Source organism: Hydra vulgaris, chromosome 15, assembly GCF_038396675.1.
Source record: "Hydra vulgaris chromosome 15, alternate assembly HydraT2T_AEP".
Classification (NCBI taxonomy): Eukaryota; Metazoa; Cnidaria; class Hydrozoa; order Anthoathecata; family Hydridae; genus Hydra; species Hydra vulgaris.
The window spans coordinates 44635063-44648810 of record NC_088934.1 but is presented as its reverse complement, the minus strand read 5'-3'; the positions used below and the strand labels follow the sequence as shown (position 1 = coordinate 44648810).

General features: G+C 30.4%; 3 protein-coding genes across 3 annotated transcripts; 1 reads left to right on the top strand and 2 right to left on the bottom strand.

Annotated features, from left to right (window-relative positions):
- Positions 1–5724: 5724 nt before the first annotated feature.
- LOC136091521 (zinc finger MYM-type protein 1-like) lies at positions 5725–8201 on the bottom strand. The gene is made up of 2 exons (XM_065819168.1): positions 7766–8201; positions 5725–7682 (listed from the first exon to the last, which is right to left on the bottom strand). The coding sequence occupies exon 2, from the start codon at positions 7276–7278 to the stop codon at positions 5965–5967; it is 1314 nt and encodes a 437-aa protein (XP_065675240.1). The 5' UTR covers positions 7279–7682; positions 7766–8201; the 3' UTR covers positions 5725–5964.
- Positions 7327–10936, bottom strand: LOC136091984 (zinc finger MYM-type protein 5-like). Its single transcript, XM_065819705.1, has 3 exons — positions 10726–10936; positions 7766–8386; positions 7327–7682 (listed from the first exon to the last, which is right to left on the bottom strand). The coding sequence occupies exons 1-3, from the start codon at positions 10934–10936 to the stop codon at positions 7327–7329; spliced, it is 1188 nt and encodes a 395-aa protein (XP_065675777.1).
- Positions 10937–11373: 437 nt separating this feature from the next.
- LOC136091983 (uncharacterized) lies at positions 11374–11922 on the top strand. The gene has a single exon (XM_065819704.1). It carries the CDS (start codon positions 11374–11376, stop codon positions 11920–11922), a length of 549 nt encoding a protein of 182 aa, XP_065675776.1.
- Positions 11923–13748: the final 1826 nt, after the last annotated feature.

The window sequence follows — 13748 nt, the reverse complement described above, 5'->3', positions numbered from 1 at the left end:
AAATCAATGAGAGTAAATTTTATTTAAAAGATTTTTTTTTAAATGATAAAAATAGTAAAAAAAATTTCAAAATTTTCTGGTAAATTTTACCTTCGCAACACTAAACAGTGTGGAAAATTAGATGGGCAAACCACAAGCAACCATTCAAAAAAAAAAAAACCTTAAAACACAAGCACACTTTAAAAATACGTATGGAATACAAAGGGTAAGTTTTTTTTTTTTTTTTTAAATTAATATTTCAGTTTACAAAGTCAGTCTTTATACAATAAAATAAACTGTTAAATTACTTTTACAAATATATAAATATTGCAGACTAACAATATAAACTAGGTTTCCGAAAGAAGATCACAAGGATCTTGTCATCGGGACCTTATAAAATATGATAAAATATATAGTTTTTTACATCTTTTTTAATTTTTTTTTATTTACAATAATTGTGAAGTGCTAGGTATTTTGAAGAATACATATATATTAATCTTTTACGCGAGTTAAACTGTAAATAATACAAACTAGCAAAATATTATGAACAATATAAAATACAAAACATGAGAAAGAAATAAGAAAAAAAAGTTCACAAGTTAAGTTAAAATAACAAGAAATTAAATTTTTTCAAGTGATTAGTAATATTGTAAAATGTTATCTTGAGAAAGAATAAAATTTTTTGCTTTGTTTTTAAAAAGATTAAGAGAATTAGTTAGATCAAAATCAAAATTTGGCAAAACAAGTTTATTCCACAGGTGTGGCGCACGATAGGCAAGACAGAATTGATTAAAATTTGTGTGACAAAAAGGTTTTTTTAAAAAATTTATGTTTCTAAGTTCGTATTTGTTGGTTGGTTTTAAATTGAAGAGATCTTTAAAGACTGGAGGAGATAGATTGTTTTTCCACATATAAACAAAACATAAAATTTTCAAGACGTTGAGTTCATATAAATTTAAAATTCTCATTTCAATAAAGTAAGGTTTACAATGAGAAAAACGATCAGCAAAGTTAATTGTGCGAATTGCCCGTTTCTGACAGCGATAATGACGTGGTAGTTTACTTTTTTCAGTACTTCCCCAGGCAATATTTGCATAGTTTAAGTAACAATGAATAAATAAAAAATAGAGTTGTCTTAAATTTATCTTATTGAGATAATTTCGAGCTTTGTATAAAACTCCAATGTTTTAGAGACTTTAGAGCATATATAATTAATGTGTTGATTCCAAGTAATGTTCTCATCGAGATAAACATCTAGAAATTTGGTGACGGGATCTCGTTTAATTTCAATATTGTCAATAAAGATTTGAGGCAAGTTTGAGGGTAAGGAATTTTTTTTCTTAAGCGAATGAAAAAGTGTCCATTTAGTTTTTTCGGTGTTTAGTGTTAGTTTATTAGATTTGAAGCAGTGGGATAAATTTTCAAGTTCTTTATTTGCTGTAGCAAAAAGTTCGTTAATATCACTCTTAGAGACAAATAAATTAGTATCATCTGCGAACATGATGCTCATCAGATTAGTTGCTTTATTTAGATCGTTTATATAGATTAAAAAAAGGAGTGGTCCAAGGATTGAACATTGTGGAACCCCGCATGTTATATTTAGGTAATTGTTTTGATAGTTGTCATTACCAATAACAAATTGTTTTCTATTCGATAAGTAACTTTTGAACCACCTTAACACTTGTATATTTATTCCATAGTATTTCAGCTTTTCAAGTAAAATGTGATGGTTGACCGTATCGAAGGCTTTCGATAGGTCAATAAAAATACCTAAAGTATATTTTGATTGTTCAAAAGATTTTGAGATTTCATTTACAAATTGGATGATGGCATGCTCCGTTGAGTTATCCTTTTTAAAACCAAACTGATTAGCGTATAGTAAGTTGTTTTGCCAAGATGTTTGTATACTCTGTTACACATAATTCTTTCTAAAACTTTCGAAAATATAGAAAGCACAGAGATGGGGCGATAGTTTGTTATTTTAGATTGATCGCCCTCTTTATAAATAGGAGTCACTTTAGCAATTTTTAATTGCTCTGGAAAAATTCCTTGTTTAATTGATGCGCTAAAAACTTTAAGGAGAATATCTTTTAATTGCTCGAAACAATCTATAATCACGTTTCCGTTTATTTCATCTGATCCACATGATTTATTCTTTTTAATAGATTTGAATGCCCTTTCAAGTTCTTCAGTTAATAAATCAGAGGGCAACTCATCAGAGCATACGCACTTATCCAATGGTAATAAGAAGTCAATAAATAAGGCTTTGGAATTAGGGATCTTAATTGATAGTTTAGGACCTATTTCAGTAAAAAATGTATTAAATTCATGTGATATTGCGTTTGGTTCAAATATAACAATGTTATCAATTTTAATCATTTGTGGTAGAAGACCTAAGCATGATTTTTTTTCCCAGTAATTTGCTTCATTATTTCCCAAATGCGCTTTGTGTTATTGTTAAATTTGTTAATTAATTCTGAATAATATTATTTTTTTTTAAGTTTTTACGAAATTTCTCAAACAAATATTTATAATTTTTGTAAATTTTTTCGTTTGCAGTTGTTTTTGTTTAAAGAAAAGTTATATACAACTTTTGTTTGATTTTCGATGATTTTTTTAATCCCTTGGTTAAGGCCACGCGGTTAACCGAACCGAACCGTTCTTTCGGTTAAAACCGAACTAAGAAAACCGAATCAAACCGAACCGATAAAAATATTTTAAATAATCAACCGAACTGAACCGAAACCGAAAAAAGCTGAAAAACCTATATAAAAATTTTAAAAATTATAAAACTTAATTTTATATTTTTTTAATAAACTTTATTTATGAAAGTTTAGTATTATTAAACCACAGAAAAAAAATAAGTCAAAAAGATGAGATTGTAAACATAACTCCAAAATAGTCGTAAACAGTTGCCGCAAAACTATTTCAAATGTTGCGGACCAAGAAGAATATTGGCTATTAACAGATTTTGATACCCATTGTACTGTAACATGTGAGTAAATTGAACTTTTTTTCTAAACTGTTGTAATTTTTTATTTTACTTAAAAATTAAAATATATGGTATAATATTTTTATTATAAGAACGTTGCTTTTTAATTTAGATAAATAATAAAACAAATAAGTTTTACTGTTTAACATATATTTATTTTTCATAATAGCTTGATAAACATACAAACAATTGTAAACTTTAAATTTGAATAAGCCTTCAATTAAATTTATTTGTGAATATACTTTAAATATAATTTGTGATTTACTTTGTCTTTAATCTAACTTTAACAATTTCTAATCTTATACTACTTGTTATCAACTTAGTTATCTGTTACTTGACCAAAACAAATATGTATATATGTTTATTTTATTTAATTTTTTTTTTAGTCCGGTCATACAAGCAATTTATACTTTATTGAAGTTGAAAATGCCGAAAGAAAGTGGTATTTGGCAATTCTTTGAAAAGCTGAATAAATTTGAAGCTAAATGTAAAATTTGCTTTAAATCTTACAAAATAAACTGTGGCAGTACTTCAACAATAACCAGCCACGTTAAAACCAAACATGAAACATCTTGGAAGAAACATCTTTTAAAAACCATAGAGGCACCTAATAAACGAAAGTTTGATATAAAAAAAGACGACAAAACAACAACAATTGAAAGTAGTATATTAAAAAATCAAAAATATGGGTTAAATGATCCAAAGCAATTAAAGTTTGACTTAGATTTAACAAAGTTTGTCTGCACTCTAGGTCTACCTTTTGAAGTTTTGGATAATAAAGGTCTCAAGAATTTATCGATGAAGTAAATAATAAATTTACTGTCAAATCTGCATCAACATTTAGACGTCATAAACTTCCAATGTTGTATGACAAAGTTAAGGAAGGGTTACAACTAGAATTTGTCAAAGATTTTCCAAATGTGACTGGAGTTAGTTTTACAACAGATCTCTGGACAAGTTGAAACAATGATTCCTTCATGAGTCTTACAATTCACTACATTAATTCAGATTTTAATTTATTGAGTTTTCTCAATGCTTGCACACCATTTACTGGTAGACACACTGGGGTAGCAATCACAGTAAACCTGGATACTTTTATTGCTAATTTGAACTTAAAGGAAGAAGTGCACAGAGCCTGCGTTAATGACAATGGCAGCAACATTGTTTTAGCTGCTAAAGAAAGTGATGAAATTAACTCAGAGTTGCGCTGCAACGATCACACAATCCAGCTAGTTATTCTTAAAGCAATTAAAAATTCAATTGAACTTTCAAAAGCAATTAAAAACTGCACAGATTTAGCATCACACGCACATAGAAGTTATCTCTCTACTGCTAAGCTTCAAGGTGCATGCGAAGAACTTGGAATTAAGGCCAAGAAATTGATTGTTCCGTGTACAACACGATGGAATTCTGAGTACATGTGCATAAAGTCAGTCCTTCAACTCAAAGAAGCGATCAAAACACTTGCAAAATCAAATAAAGAATTTGAAAGATCATGCCCCTCAGATGATCAATGGAAGACATTAGAATACAGCATTCCGTTTCTTGAAAAAATTTACAATATTTCAGTAGGTTTATCAGCTGATAAAAGACCAACAATCCAAGATGTAATACCTGAATTATATTCCTTGCACCAAGAACTACTTGCCCAGCAAAATCACAAAGACAAAGCAACAATAATTTTTATAAAAATGCTGATAAGTGAACTACAGGAAAGATATCCTCTCAATGGTGCTGAGCAGCTGATTAATTGTTATGCTAATTTTTTAGATCCGCGTTACAAAGGCCTGCATTTAATTGAATATAAAAAAATTGATGATATAAAAGAAGCATTATTGACGCAGGAAAAAGCAAAAAAAAAAGGAAAACTTCCAATCACAAGTAGTAAAATAGACAATGAAAGCAATCCAAATACTAAAGTTAATCACCACCAGTTGCTTAAAAAAAGACTAAAACAAGATATTTCAGCACGCAGCGCTTCGACGACAACTAAATTGAGTTTAGAAATTGAGCATTATTTAGGAGCCGAAACAGCAGACGAAAAAATAAATGTTTTAGAATGGTGGAAAATAATGAAGTTACAGTACCCAATTCTATCTGATTATGCACGAAAATACCTATGTATAACAGCAACTTCTGCAACATCAGAGAGAGTTTTTTCAACTGCCGGTAATGTCGTAACCGCCAGAAGAACCACATTGACCATTGAAAATGTCGAGAAAATTGTTTACATAAAAGAAAACATTAAAAAAATAAAAATTAATTTATAATTGGGTATTTTTAAAAAAATTATATTTTAAAGTTGTAAAATATATATATAAATAATTATCTTTAAAACCATATTTTGTTTTTAATCGAACCGAACCAAACCGAACCGAATTTTGTTTTAAACCGAACCGGAAAAAAACCGAACCGATGGGTTTAAGTTTAAAATCGAATCGAAAAAAACCGAACCGAAAAAAACCTTAACCGTGTGGCCTTACCCTTGGTAATCCAAGGAGAGTTCAAACCAGTGCCGTGGCTTGTGGTTTTGACGCCCCCCCCCCCCCCCAAAAAAAAAAAACTAACCATTACGGCCCCAATTTTTTTTTTCTAAAAAAGTGGATAAACTTTACAGATTACTTCAAAACAGCTGGGTACCTCACATATTTTAACGTCGCCGTTCATTAGACTAAATGCAATCAAATTAACGCTTAAATTCAATTAGATATATTTTATAATTGTTAAATTGATATAGAGTTGCTAGTGTAAATACAGTAAATGCATTACGCAGATAATAGAAGAATGTCGCAAACCATCAAAAAAAGGGTTTGCGACGTGTTTTCATGCTTGCAAACTCATTTATTATGCCTTCATAACTTAATGTTCTTGCAACCTCGTTCTCAATAGACAGCATTGCTAAGGAAGACAAACGTTCATCAACCATTGTTGACCTATTTAAAAATACAAAGAAATAAAGCTACACGTATTTATGTATAATGAAGCAAGATTATTTATACTAACCTATGAAATGTTTTAGTTAGTTTTAACTTGCTGAAGCTACGTTCTGCACTTGCAACAGTAACTGGTAAAGTAAGAATGATTCGTAACGCAATAACTAGATTGGGATAAGTTTCTTGGAGCTCTTCTTTGTAGATGTAGTTTAGGAAGTCATATGCAGATTTTAGGAGAGCATTTTCCTCCTTTATAACTATGACAAAACGTTTTAACTCCGATTCTAAATCCTCTGAATCTATATCAGCAAGCTTTATTTGCAAATTTTTGCAATAAGCAGACAGAGAATTTTCATTACAAGCTTTGATAAGACTCTCAGATCGGTAAAGAAAGTCATAAAGCTTTGTGACAATGCTGATCTGTTCAAAACGCTCTTTTACTGATGCAATTGACATATCAATTAGCGGCAAAAAAAAATCTGCTTTATACTGATGTTCAGGTTGCCAAGTGTGATCAGCACACTCGTATGAATAAATCGATTTTTTTTTTCGTGAACGCACTATCGAAAAAACCTTTTCAATGCCCAATACTTCTGCGATTTCTGATGCCTTAACACGTGCGTCAGAAAATCCATTTTCGCGATACTCATAAAGAAACGCTTTTATTGCATTTATTTCACTAGCTAATATGTCGAGAGAGGTTGCAGAAGACTGAAGCAGCTTACTTGATTTGTTAATTTGAAATAAAACGTCATACCAAATAATGATTGATAATAAGAAAGGCCATGTTCTAATATATTCTGTCAGCGATCGTACTTCTGTGGAAGTTGCCCCATCTCTTTTTTCTAAGGCATGTTCTTCCAATTTTTCAAGTGCCTCTAAGATTTCTTTTAAATAGAAGCGAAGTGGTTTAACACAGTTTATTCTACTTTCCCATCTGGTATCTGATTGTGGCTTGACTGAAATTGCCACGCATGATTTTAAAATTTCCCATCGAGGAGGAGACGATGAAAAGAGCGTGTATAACTTTGAAAGAACACCAAAAAAAGAAATTGCACTGATGGATGATAGTGCACCATCAACAATAACAAGATTGAGTGAATGGTTAGCACATGGAACATATAAGGCCTTAGGATTCATTTCCAGAAACCTTGCTTGAACACCTTTTACTTTTCCTTTCATATTAGCACCATTATCGTAAGATTGACCTCGGCAGTCTAAAATATTTATATCCCAATTTTTTGCCTGATTTAAAAATGCATTGAAAAGCCCATTTCCAGTGGTATCATTTACTGTGAGATATCCAAAGAAATTTTCGGAAATGTCGATACCTACTCCAGGAGTGCATGTTACTGATCGCAGAATAATGCTCATTTGTTCTTTGTGCAAAACGTCTGGCGTACAATCTAAAATAATAGAATACTATTTTGCCTTTTTTACCTTAGAAAGGTTTTTGGATTCAATCTCCCTGGCTAAAAATCTAATCAACTCGTTCTGTGTGTCATTGCTCAAGTAGTGCTCCTTGGTTTCTTTGTCCTGAATTCTTTGCATAAGCTCATTGAGAACGGTATCATACTTAGCCAGTAATTCAAACACCCCAAGAAAGTTTTCATTGCTCTTTGAACCAATGGCTGTGTCTGAACCACGGAATGCAAGATTTCTTGCAGAAAGAAATAAGGTAATGTCTAGTATCCTTTCTAACACAGCCCTCCAAAATATCCGCTCTTTATGAAGCAACTTTTGTTGTTTCTCGTCTATGGTAGCTTGATTTGCAATGCCTGCTTTACCAAAGTTGAGGAAAAAGAAATTAATTAAGAAAAAAAAGTAACAAAGCAATAAATTAAAGAAAATATCAGTTAACCTTTTCGTAAAGTCATCCATTGTTTAAAGCACTTGAAATGTGCACTGCATGTTTCGTGTTCTTTAAGTTTTTTTGACAAGCCTTCCCAAGTGTTCCTTCCTTGCCGGAATGGTGAAGAAGTTATCCCAAAAAGTTTGCAACAAAAACAAAACACTTTATTGCTGTTCAAAGAATATATGAGCCATGTGCGTTCAAATATTTCTCCATTCTTCATCTTCCGGTTATAATAGTTTAGTGAAAATCGTCTTCTTTCTAAATTGTATGGAAAATCAATTTCGATCTTTTTGAAACCACGTTTAACAATGTCACACCTCTGTGCGTCAGAAACATTATCTGGCCACTCAGAAGGATCATCACTGAGAAAAATAGGCGGAATTGTTATGGCATTTGACGTAGACTCGCATATCAACCTATCTGACTCTACTCTAGTATTCAAATAATGACAATCAGAATTAATTGTAGTTTCTGTTGGTATCGAATCACTTCTAGTTTTAACTAATGGTTTCAAAAAATGTGTTAGCTTGGGGTGATTTGCGATTTCCTCCTTGGCTGCAGCTTTTTCTCTTCTCTTAGTGGCACCACTTTTCACTTTTTTCATACCAATAATTATATCGTGATATACTATCGAAATATAATTATAATTTTTTGGAAACCTTCATTGTTTTATTTTTTTTATATATAAAAAACTAACAATGCATAATAATAATAATAATAATAATAATAATAATAATAATAATAATAATAATAACAAAAAAATCAGTTCAATGATAATGGCCTTATAACCATTTGAACTTTAAAATAAACAAATGCAAAGCGTAACAGTTTTCCAATGCTATATACATTCCAATGCTATATACATTTGTTTCTTTAAAAACAATGCGTATGATTTAATTGAAACAAATAATAGACTTTTTATTTCATAGTATTAAAGCAAAAGTAATAACATATAGCATAGTAATAAAATAAATTATTACCAAGATAAATTGTGAATCGCCAAAAATAAAAAACGATTTATAATTTATAAATAAATAAACATTGAAATATGTAATCTAAATACAAATAATAACATATTTGCACCTAATAAAATATGCGAATTAGAGAAATATATTTCTTCGCACGATTGACTGCTGCTTAATATTTCTCTTTAACGGTTTGAGAGATTTTTATAAAGCTCGCGTTTTTCATAAAAATCGGACCTCGGGAGTTAAACATTTTTTTTATTTTTTTACTACATGAAAAATATTATTGATTTTTTCACGCTTGCTTAATTTTGGTAATATCGTGTTTAAAAAGCCATGTTTTTTTATTATTAGTAACAGTAACTATATATATATATATATATATATATATATATATATATATATATATATATATATATATATATATATATATATATATATATATTCAAATATTCTTATTATAAAAAATACAAAAAAAAATAATTTCAAATAACAAAAAAGGCCCCTAAAAATGCTGCCCCCCCCCCAGTTGGGGTGTGTGGGGGAGCCTAGCCACGGCTCTGGTTCAAACTCTTAGGTTTTGCAATTATTTCGACAAAGGGAAAGTTAGCGTCATATACTGAATAAAAAGTTTTGAAAAAAGTTTCATATATGTCATTTGCATTATCATTAATGTTTATATTACTCCAATTTAGTAAAGATAGCTGGTCTTTGAATGAGTTAAAGTTATTCTGAATAAAATTCGTTTCTTTATTACTTTTTTTTTTTCAATTTTTTTTTCTGTATAGGTGTTAATTGTAACGAAAATGGGGAAATGGTCTGTTATATCAGTTTTTAAAATAGCTTTTTGCAAATCATTATTAAAATTATCTGTTGAAATAATGTTATCAATTAGAGTCGCTGAGTTTTTTGTTACTCTAGTAGGTCGATTGATGAGGGGGATTGATCCTGTTTCAAAAATTGCGTCATAAAAACATTTTACTTTGTAGTCATTATTATAAAGAAAACAATTCATATTAAAGTCCCCAAGTAAAATATTTTTTTTCTTTTCCGCGTCGACTTTTTTAATAATTTTTTGTAAAAACATGCTTAGGTTTTCGCTCACGCCACCAGGTGGCCGGTAATAAGTTTTTTGTTTTCAATTTCAATTGTTAAAACTTCTTTATCGCAGTCAGAAACGCTCAACTCGCTTCTAAGTATAAGCCTTAGTGTTTCATGTGCGTAAATTAAAATTCCACCACCTCGTATGTTTATTTGTCTCTCTAATGAAATTATGTTGAAGTGCGGGATTTGAAAAACGCTATTTAGATCTTTTAAAGTTATCCAAGTTTCTGTTAGGCATATTATATTAAAAAGATTTTTTGTTTCTTCTAACAGATTTAAAAGTTTTTCATAGTTACGATTTAAACTTCTTATGTTGAGGTGGAGAATTCTAATTTGATTAGAATTTTTGTCAATAACATTCTTAAAAAGAAACCCTTCTAATTCGCTTGGAAAAAGATACGAACAATCTGAAAAATTCTCAGAATAAAAATTACTGTCGGGGTCTAAGTTTTCATCCAAGGAAAAAAAATCTTTTTCAAAGAAATTAAAAGCAAGAGATTCAAAATTATTTAATGCAGCCATGATTGTTTAAAATAAGCTCAAAAATTTCCTTTTAAGAATGCGTATTTTAGTTTACTTTTATTCTATCATTCTCAAAAAAAAATTTTAAAGAAAATAATTTTATCATATCGAACAGAAACATTCTCACCGTTAAAGCGTCTTCGTTTAACATCGGCAAACAATTTTTTTCTAATCGAAACGGTCTCTAGCGAAAAGTCTTCGTTGATGAAAATATTAGTCCCTTTAAGTCGACTCGATTCTTGTAAAATCTTCACTTTGTCTTTGTATCTTTGGAGCTTGATAATTATTGCCCGAGATCTTCCGTCTGTCTTCTGTCCGGTACGATGTGCACGCTCGATTTCAATGTCTTTAATTCCAAGTTGTTGCTGGAAAAACAAATGAACTTTTCTTCCGTTTGTCCCCACGTTTCTTTTTTATCTTCATTTAAGCCATCTATTCGCAAATTATTTCTGCGCGATCGATCTTCAAGCTTACGATGTTTATCTTTTAAAATTTCGTTTTCAACTCTTTCATTCTCTAGTTGATTTCTTTGGTGTTCAAATTGTTCTTTAATAAATTTTTCGTTGAAGTTCAAACTTTCAGCCATATCTAGAATTTCTTTTTCAAATTTTTTTATTTTAACTATATTTTCGTTAGTGTTTTTTTCGATTCCATCTAATCTTTCATTTATGATTTTAAGATTTCCATTTTATGATTTAAAAATTCTTTCTTCGGTTGAACATGGTGCTAAACAAGACAAAAGAGAAGTCTATCCTACCACATCAACATCATCAGAAAATAGACATTTCAGTTCTAGTTGGTTTGAAAAAAATCTTCCTAATGGGGAAAAAGTTAATCGTCAATGGTTGTTATACAGTGTATCAAAAAATTCTTTTTTCCATGTATCCATGTTTTTTCAAACACAAAGACAAGCAAGTTTGCAGATACATCAAAAGGTTTTTCAGAATGGAAACAACTAAATTTTGAATCCCTGAACATGAGAATAGCTGTGAACATAGAAAGTGTTTCACTTCATGGAAAGAAATGAAAAAATCTGAGAGAGGGAAGATCTTTAGACAAGGACATTCAAAATGGCGAAATATTCTAAAAGTTGTAATAGATTCAATTATGTTCTGCGCTAAGAACAATTTGGCTTTTCGAGGCAGTTCCAATTATATTGGTGAGCCAAAAAGTGGAATCTTTCTCAATACAATTGAACTAATAGCACGCTATCATCATCTTTTAGCAGAACACATAACGAATGTTAAACTTAAGCAGAAATCAGTTAGTCACTTTTCCCCACAAATTCAGAATGAACTAATTGAACTTGTTGGCAGAATGGTGAAAAGCGAGATAGTCACGAGAATTAAAAAAGCCAAATATTATTCAATTTTATTTGATTGCACTCCTGATCTCTCTCACAAAGAACAAATGTCAGAGATAATCCGATATGTTTGTGTCACTGATGGAGAATGTTCTATTGAAGAGAGTTTTCTGGATTTCATTGAGTCTCATCAAAAAACCGGAGTTGGTCTGGCTTCAGAAATATTATTCAGCTTAAATAAAGATGAATTAAACATCGAAGATTGCTGAGGTCAGGGTTATGACAATGGAGCCAATATGTCTGGAAAATATTCTGGTGTTCAAGCCCAAATAACTGCAAAAAATAATTTAGCACGGTATGTGCCTTGCGCAGCTCACACTCTAAATCTTGTAGGAGTTCATTCAGCAGAAGTTTCCCCATTTATGATTACATTTTTTGGAAAGGTTCAAAAAGTATTCAATTTCTTCTCAAGTTCTACTACCAGATGGGACAAACTGATGAAAACACTTGAAGTCACCTTAAAAAGTCAAAGTGAAACACGCTGGTCTGCCAAAAAGGAGGCTATCCATCCACTAAATAATCAAATCACAAATGTTTACAATGTTTTACAAGAAATTAGTAATGATTCTCTGCTAAATGCTGAAACAAGGTCCGGAGCTAGAGAGATTTTGATTCAAGTTGATTTTGAGTTTCTTTGCTAGCTTGACCTTTGGAACATGATACTTACATTAATTGACAGAGAGAATCGCAGCTTACAATCAAAAAATATGACAATTGATATTGCATCAAAAAAATTGCTGGTCTGATTGTTTCTATAAAAAACCTTCGAGACAGGGGCATTCATAACAGCATGAAAAAAACTGAAATAATATCAAAAGATCTTGACATTGAAGCCATCTTTCCAATCAAAAGAAAACAAAAAGCAAAAAGGATGTTTGATGATGCAACAAGGGAAGAAAGTTTACACATACCTCCAGTAAAAGATTTTGAAATTAATTGTAATATAATCTTTGACAGTATAATTACACAATTACACTGGAGATTTGAAACAATGGCTGAGATTTCATCAGATTTTGAGTTTCTAAATGGTAACTCTCTTGCAAGTATGTCAGTTGAATATCTGAAGAAATGTGGAGATAAACTTTGTCAAAAATATGTTCGTGATCTTAATGCTAATCAATTTCTATCTGAAATTGAAAGCTTTAAGTTTTAAGCCAGTGTCCTGATTCCAGATTTAAAAAACGCAGATCTATTGAAAATCTTGCAATTTATGCACACCTATTCTTTGACTGAGGCATACCCTTTCATTGAAATTGCTCTTAGAATCTTTCTCACACTACCCGTCACTGTGGCATCATGTGAACGTAGCTTTAGCAAACTTAAGCTTTTGAAAAATTATCTAAGATCCTCCATGGGTCAAGAACGTTTGACTAATCTTGCCATTGTGTCAATTGAAAATCCCCTGGCAAAAATCTCTGTGTTACAATGAAATTATTGATAACTTTGCATCATTGAAAGCTAGAAAAATAAATTTTGTTTAAATGTGTCTAATTTTAATATTTATTAGAAAAACTAATGCCTGGTAATTTTTTCAATGACTTTCAACCACAAAGCACGATTTAAAGTTGATTTTAAATGTGCTTTAAGTAGTTTTGTCAAAATTTGAATCAAATTAAACATAAAAAAAATTATTGAATTTGAGGCGGCATTTTTTCTCCTTGCCGGAAAGGATTTTTGATCTCACTACGGCCCTGTCTGCCTGCCATCATAAAGACCTACAACAGTAAACTAAAAAACGCCTATTATGTTGATACAAAAAACGAATAATTTTATTGTATAAAAATCCTAAACAAAAAAAGCGAACTAATTTCCAAGTGTCGCAATGAGAACAAATTTTTGCTGGATAACCCCAAACCAAAAGATTATATTTTTCTAACGCACTTTTCGCTTGTACAGAATTATTTTTCCACGAGAAAAAAAATCATACTTTTTAACTCATGATTGCAGTTAGCAAGAAACTTCGTAATATTAATTGCGCTCAATACGATTTAAAAAACAATAAACTTAGTTACAGATGGCTTGAAAAACAAAGTAA

Excerpts from the sequence above, each read along its gene's own strand:
- LOC136091521 (XM_065819168.1), bottom strand. The coding sequence starts at position 7,278 with ATGAGCATTATTCTGCGATCAGTAACATGCACTCCTGGAGTAGGTATC.
- LOC136091984 (XM_065819705.1), bottom strand. The coding sequence starts at position 10,936 with ATGGCTGAAAGTTTGAACTTCAACGAAAAATTTATTAAAGAACAATTT. Across the intron at positions 8,387-10,725 it reads AACGGAAGAAAAGTTCATTT|TATATCACGATATAATTATT; the intron begins GTTTTTCCAGCA and ends ATATTTCGATAG. Across the intron at positions 7,683-7,765 it reads ATGGATGACTTTACGAAAAG|GCATTGCAAATCAAGCTACC; the intron begins GTTAACTGATAT and ends TTGGTAAAGCAG.
- LOC136091983 (XM_065819704.1), top strand. The coding sequence starts at position 11,374 with ATGAAAAAATCTGAGAGAGGGAAGATCTTTAGACAAGGACATTCAAAA.